The sequence below is a fragment of the Triticum urartu genome, chromosome 4 (genome assembly GCF_003073215.2).
Source record: "Triticum urartu cultivar G1812 chromosome 4, Tu2.1, whole genome shotgun sequence".
Lineage (NCBI taxonomy): Eukaryota > Viridiplantae > Streptophyta > Magnoliopsida > Poales > Poaceae > Triticum > Triticum urartu.
In genome coordinates, this window is record NC_053025.1 from 548,290,922 (window position 1) to 548,297,457 (window position 6,536).

General features: G+C 46.8%; 2 protein-coding genes across 2 annotated transcripts; both read right to left on the reverse strand.

The window, feature by feature from the left end:
- Positions 1-1,233: 1,233 nt before the first annotated feature.
- LOC125554105 (cytochrome b561 and DOMON domain-containing protein At5g48750-like) lies at positions 1,234-1,996 on the reverse strand. Its single transcript, XM_048717713.1, has one exon. It carries the CDS (start codon positions 1,933-1,935, stop codon positions 1,354-1,356), a length of 582 nt encoding a protein of 193 aa, XP_048573670.1. The 5' UTR covers positions 1,936-1,996; the 3' UTR covers positions 1,234-1,353.
- Positions 1,997-2,798: 802 nt separating this feature from the next.
- LOC125552593 (chloroplastic import inner membrane translocase subunit TIM22-2-like) lies at positions 2,799-5,510 on the reverse strand. Its single transcript, XM_048716195.1, has 5 exons — positions 5,279-5,510; positions 4,792-4,856; positions 4,625-4,697; positions 4,486-4,539; positions 2,799-3,272 (listed from the first exon to the last, which is right to left on the reverse strand). Exons 1-5 carry the CDS (start codon positions 5,445-5,447, stop codon positions 3,034-3,036), a joined length of 600 nt encoding a protein of 199 aa, XP_048572152.1. The 5' UTR covers positions 5,448-5,510; the 3' UTR covers positions 2,799-3,033.
- Between the last annotated feature and the right edge of the window lie 1,026 nt (positions 5,511-6,536).

Sequence of the window (6,536 nt, forward strand, 5' to 3'; positions counted from 1 at the left end):
TCGTTGATATACATCACCATGATCTTGCGTGTGCATAGGAAAATTTTAAAATTATTACGTTCCTCAACAGTGCGATATGGCCTAAAATGCAAATGTTTCTCCTTCCAGGACTCTCAGCGATTGGCTGCCAATTATACACATTTTCTTTGCCAAAAATGTATGCCATAGTTGTCTAAATGCAAAGAAATTTTGGATTGTGTGTGATGGTTCATACACGTTTCATTATATAAAAAAATGTGTGCGATGGACCGCCCCATCACACATGTTTCTTTGGATTGTGTGTGATGGTTCAGTTGCCCGTTCGTGATGTGGGTTTTGAACCATGTACGATGACCCAATCTGCAATAGGCAAACCAACCTTTGCATTGTGCATCTCAGGCTGATCATATCGCGTTCAAACACTCTTTAACTTCCTATATCTTAATGTCGTTGGCTCATGCAAAATTTCAAACTTTTAAGAAGAGTTTGTGCATGTTTGGTTTTGTACCGGTTCTACACAGGAGGCATGATGGAACTCTGATGTGGGAACGACAGAACTAGGGACGAGTACTTCATGGAGGCTTATTTTGACCTAAATGTTAATGATTTGACGTCAGCTCGGACGTTTTTTAGCAAACTCGTTGCTCAGATGGCAAATCCTGTTTTTAGAGCATGGCAATTTTCACCTGTTCCCTTTGATGCAGCATGTCAATTTTTTTTCCAGTGAGCATGGCGAATCCTCAACAAGTTTGAATTTTTTTAAACTGACAATTCTCCATGTTGCATCATGGCAAATCCTAAAAAACACACGACAATTACCCTACTGCAGCTCAGTTACTCTCTTGCTCGAACTTATGCGAAGTAAAAATTTATCAAATTCGATCAGCACAATAAATTCGTGACAATCTTTCTACGCATGTAGAACGTGGCAAAACTTTATACAATAACATCACACATGTATTTGTTTTAGCGTGACAATTCTCAATCTTTCGTTGGGAGTGGTTTTTGGAGGGAACACTCTCAGATGGCGACATTTGGTCGGGTGACCTCCCTGAGGAAACGTTAATGCAATATTGATGTCCTATTTTTTAACTCCCGGTTCCTCCGGATTTTCGTAACTCTTGTTTATTTCAGTTTTTTGATCCGTTATACTCCAAATTCGTTTAATCAATCAAATACTAATGTTTGAAAATATTAATCACCGTAAGTCATGTCCCTGAATTTGGCTTAGAGCGTATTTGATACGACGTCTAATTGCAGGAACACGAGAAATACGCCGTGCGGTTTATTTATACATGATCATGACACCGACAATATTTGCGTATACGAACATACGCGTCGCCGCAGCGTGGCCTGGAGGCCTCGGCGGGCGCTCTAGCCGGACAGGAAGTCCTGCCTCTTGACGCTCTGCAGGTTGGGGCCGGACATCCGGTGCGCCATTATGGCCCCGCCGCTGAGCGGGCCGGCCTGCCACACCGTGTTCTGCTGCGTGGAGTTCCCCGGCAACGCCACGGTGACGTAGATCGTGTACGCGCCGGCCGCGTACTCGGCGGTGGGCGGCACCGGCACGGCGAACGAGAGGGTGGTGTTGTCCAGGGCGGGGGACGTGGTCCTCAGGATGGTGGTGAGCACGGACACGGCGCCGCCGCCGCCCGGCGAGGCGACGAAGACGTTGCCGCCGGCCATGCCGGCGCCGCCGGGGTTGATGCCCCAGGCGACCCAGCCGGTGGCGTCGGACTGCGCGCGGAACGCGAGCTCGGCGGTGCCGTTGGCCGCGTGGTACGTCCAGTACAGGCTGGCCCCGAGCACGGGCAGGGTGTTGCACCGCGCGAACGACCGGCCCGCCGGGAACGTCGCGTTCCCGCAGCCCTGCTGCTGCTGGGCCGTCGCGCCCCCGGCGGCGGCGAGCAGCAGCAGCACGGTGGTGGCCACGAGTGCGAGGAGGAGCCGCGCCATGGAGCCTTGCTCGTGCCGCGTCGTTGCTTCGTTTCGGGGTCTCCTCCGAGCTGGAGATGCAAGTGCGAGTGGTGTGGCTGGAGGTGAGGGAGGCTATTTATAATACGGCCGGCGACGTGAAAGTTGGGATGCCGGAGGTACGTGAAGTGCAGTGCAGTGCACGGGTGGATGAGACGCTCCAGAGTTGACGCCGGGTTACCTCTTGCGATTTCGGACCCCTCGGCAGCATCGCAGGCATAACTTCCTCCGCCGTGCCGGTCGTACTTTCCATTTCTTTCATCAGAGGACAGAGGGCAATTTTTGGCTACTCTGTATATCCCCTGTGCTAAGCATACCATTTTGACTATGCGCCGCGAGATTTTCTACCGTGCGTGGCGTACACCGAACCTGAAGAAATTTCACACGTTCTCAGCCGTGGCCGGTGTGCTGCGCACGCACGCGGACGCAGCGGCGTGTCCAAAAATCTGGGGGCCGACCGACGGTTGCAGGCCTCGTGACGTCCGTCCGTGCACGCCGTAGCAGCCCATTCGCCCTGCTGCTGCCACCACCGTCGTTATTTTCTCCATGACGACAAGGCTTCGTTCATCCACACACAAGATACATGCTGCAGCGTGCCCGTGGTTACGGGCAGCTGATCGTTACACCTACAATTCAGCAGTCGCAAATGGCGGCTCAATCAAGCTGCCGCAGGCGCCGGCGCGTACTGTTTGTCTAGAAAAACAGACCGCATTGTTGACGGTGCAAACCTGCTACAAACACAAAGAAAAGTTAACAACCATCAAGTAGTTCACTGACCTCCCACATCCCACATGTGAAACACCAAGCAGACCGTGCAACGGTTGCACTTAGAACAGATAAAACCATCAAGCCAAAAATTTCCACGACATTTTATCTTCCGGGTCAACAAAATCTATCCTTGACATACCATCAACAAAGCAAGCCCGCGCACGCCACGACTCGCGGCGACAAAAAACCGCCCGGCTGAAAAAGCAAACGATCTAGATTTTCGACATTATCCAAAAGCAAAATTTACATAACGCTAGGAGCTAGCTAAGGTTTCCTGAGCATATCCCACTCTCTCCCTCCTAATGATGCTGTCTAGTGCTTCTTGGACTTGACGGCCAAGGCCTGGCAGCATGAGGCGAAAGCATCTGACGCGTCGAGGATTGGGGGGAGAGTGAAAGGGGGGAGGACGCCCCCGCCACTGTTGTGCGCAAAGTTCAGGGCGTTGCCACCGAGGGTGTGCGCCATCGCGGTCTGCTGCTTGTTGAGCCCCTCCATGATGCATGAGAATGCTGCGAAGGTGGCGCAATTCTGAAGCAGTGCTTGTGGTGTACCTGGATTCAGACAAACAAGCTTATAAGAAAACCATGCCACCAAAGCCTCAACAATTTAACAAAATGATAGTGGTTCATATTAACAATCATAGCCAATTAAAGGTAGCAGCCTGGGGTAGCAAATGCAGATATGATCTTGACTAAACAAAACCATGCTTGAAATATCCTTTCGGTGCAAACTTCCTCTTTCGTTAGAACAACTGAAGACTGCCGCCTAGAGTTCCTTAAGACACTTGAATACTACACTTGTTGAAATGGCATGACTGAAATGACCCAGAAGCACATGTGCAGGTAAAGCAACAGAGAGATGCAGTGTGAACAGAGTAGGTATTTGTGTTGCATAAGATTGTGTTTAGCACATCACCAACTTGACTATACCACCACCACTAAATTACCCTGATAAATACATGTGCAGTCCAGTTTAATTGGACTGCAAGATCTGAAGTCCTTGACAAAAAAAATCAAGGGCTTGCTCAGTTAAATGGACTCTTTGCATTCTTGTCCAGTGGCTGCAGGACTCCATTAACAAGCAAGACAGGCAGTGAGCGTCTTTTACTGTTAAAATTATAGATGGTGCTTCTTTTTATCATGCAAAGAATAAGGCTCCTGATTTTAGTAATTTCTTACAAGTGATATTGGGCTTCTTGTAAATTAAATTACTTGAAATTCTAAAATGATAATCAGTAATCTAGTCTTGTATTTCTAGGCAAACATCAGTGTATGTTCGTACTCGGATTCTCTAAATAAGTATGATAACAATATACAGCATGAACTGGATGCACAGCTGAAATTAAACTTCATCACTCAATGGATAAATTACACAGTCGGATAACAAACTACTAACCTAATTATAACATGTTCAAAGTGTTGATTACAAAGGGCCATCCCAGAATCCATGCATAGGAGCTTACCAATTCATATTGACAGAAATGACATTTTAGATAATCTAAAGAACAACGACCTTTTTTAGGTACCAGCAACAAGAATAACAATACAGAGTGTCCCCTAAAAAATAAATAACAATACAAAGTAACTTGGTCGCCAGAAATTTTAGACAGAGCCAAAAAATGCTTGCAACTACTAACAACTTTTTTCACAGCGTTATGCAATACCACAGAATATCTCATCACAACTTCCTCATATTATACTAAACAATGTCAAGCACAATAGTAAGTAAGCTGTGAAAATTGTTGTTAGTTCAATGTGAATGTACCTGGAAAGCTCAAAGCAAGACCTGTGCAACAACCAGCAATTCCGGAATTGATGACTGCAAAAGGAACATGTTAGTTCATACTATGTATCCAACTCCCAAGGTGTTAACAAAAAGCTGATCACTGAACAGATACACATACTATCATCTTTCCCACGCAGCTTCCTCAACAAGCACAAAACCAAACTCTGGACGCCAGAAAGAACTGCAAAACTCTGGTTCAAGAAATTTATATCATGAGCAAGCTGTTTATGAAAATGATATGGAAATTTCCTAGTTAAGAACATGCACACAAAGGTGAATGCTAACTTTGGCAGAAGACCCTGCATTGCCGAGTGAGCCCTTCAAGCCCTTCTTAGATAGCAAACCTTGTCCTGAAAACAGAATAGGACATGCAATATAAAGATTTTGTGTGAGGAAGTTAAATCGGGTGTCACAGTCACAGGTGTTGTTAGTGAGAAGATGTATACCAATAGTGCTTCCGTTATGCTAACACAACAAGGATCAAAATCAAGATTTAATGAATACAAGAATTGGAGATTAAATGAACACAAGGAATTGAAGATTAAATGAATACAAGGAATTGTATCAAATGTGGACAATCTTATTCTCCTAGCCTAGCAAGAACTGGGTGCAAAACCTAAGGCAACCAAATTTCGTATAATCAAGTTCGTAATAATAACTGAACAACTATAATAGAGAAATTCATGAGAGTACCCACGAAAGGATTAACAAAAGCACCACCGCAGAGCAGAGTAATCCCGGAAAAGGATAAGAGGGAGAGGGGGGTGATTACCATATCCAAAGATAGATCCGACGAAGGCGCCGCCGGCGAAGTCCCCGGCGGACCGGAGGACGCATACGGCTGGTCCGGCAGCTAGAGGCGGCAGGGACAGGGACGAGCCCCCCTCGGCGGGATTGGTGCCCACGTCGCCGTCCGACTCGTTCTCGCTCCTCGCCGCCATGTCCGTCCTCTCTGCGAGTTTCGTTATCGTTTCCTGTTTCGTTTGCCCAGGCCCAGGGTTGGAGTATAGGACGGGACTCCAGCCTCTGGTAAGCGGGTCCCGCTGCCAGTCCCTCCAAGGTTGTTGGGTGGTAGGCCGGCCCGCCGGCTTTACAAGCCCAATCGAACAGCCATATTAAACAAGCCCAATCGTAGCGCAGGACAGAGAGATCGCCCACTTGCACAAATCGTCCGTTGCAGAGGTGCCCTCTGAAAAAACAGTTCTTCCGACTTTTATTTTACGGGAGTTCTTCCGACTTGATTTCTAGGGTAAATTGTGGAACTCTCTTTCTTTTTTCTTTTTTTTGAAAAAACTCTCTTTCAATATTTTGTACTTGAACTTTGAAACTTTTTTGCCACATCCGCATACACAAATCGTTTAATACATTTAATCATGCACGTTCAACAACAACAAAAATTCACCCATAGGGAGGAATAGGGATATCTGAACTCCGCAAACGCAAAAGACGAGCACCATGAAATGCTTCAAAACAAAATGTCCCATGTTGTGTCATTGACGATGCATATACCATCTACACTTCCTGCAAATTACCGCGACCTTGTTAAGTTTGCCCCAATGGCAATTTGTACCGAACTTGCAACGCTTCGCCACAAAACATTAGGCGCCACCTCAACTGCTCAGGAACCCAACACAGGGTTCTTCCTATTATTATTGCTATATATATCTCTGCGCAATCGGCCCAAGCAGTTGTTGGCAGATGAAGGCAGTACTCATTACATTAAGTATGCCGATAGCTCACACAATTAGCTTCTATCAGTTGATGAAGACCAACCACTGATTGCATGTCTACTGCAACACATCTTGGGGCATATAATCACAGATGTCACCAACTTCCTATGGTCAGAGGGGAGCTTAATGGGAGTTCAGCTGCAGGCGCCTCCAGTGTCACCTGAGAGATAGAGATAATGAGCCCGAGCAAGGAAAGATGGAGCAGTAAGTATTGACTACTGCTGTTGCAATAGACTAATATGTTTTTATACGTCCGTAGCATACTTGCAGTGGTGTCAACATCTTGTAAAACATGCCGAG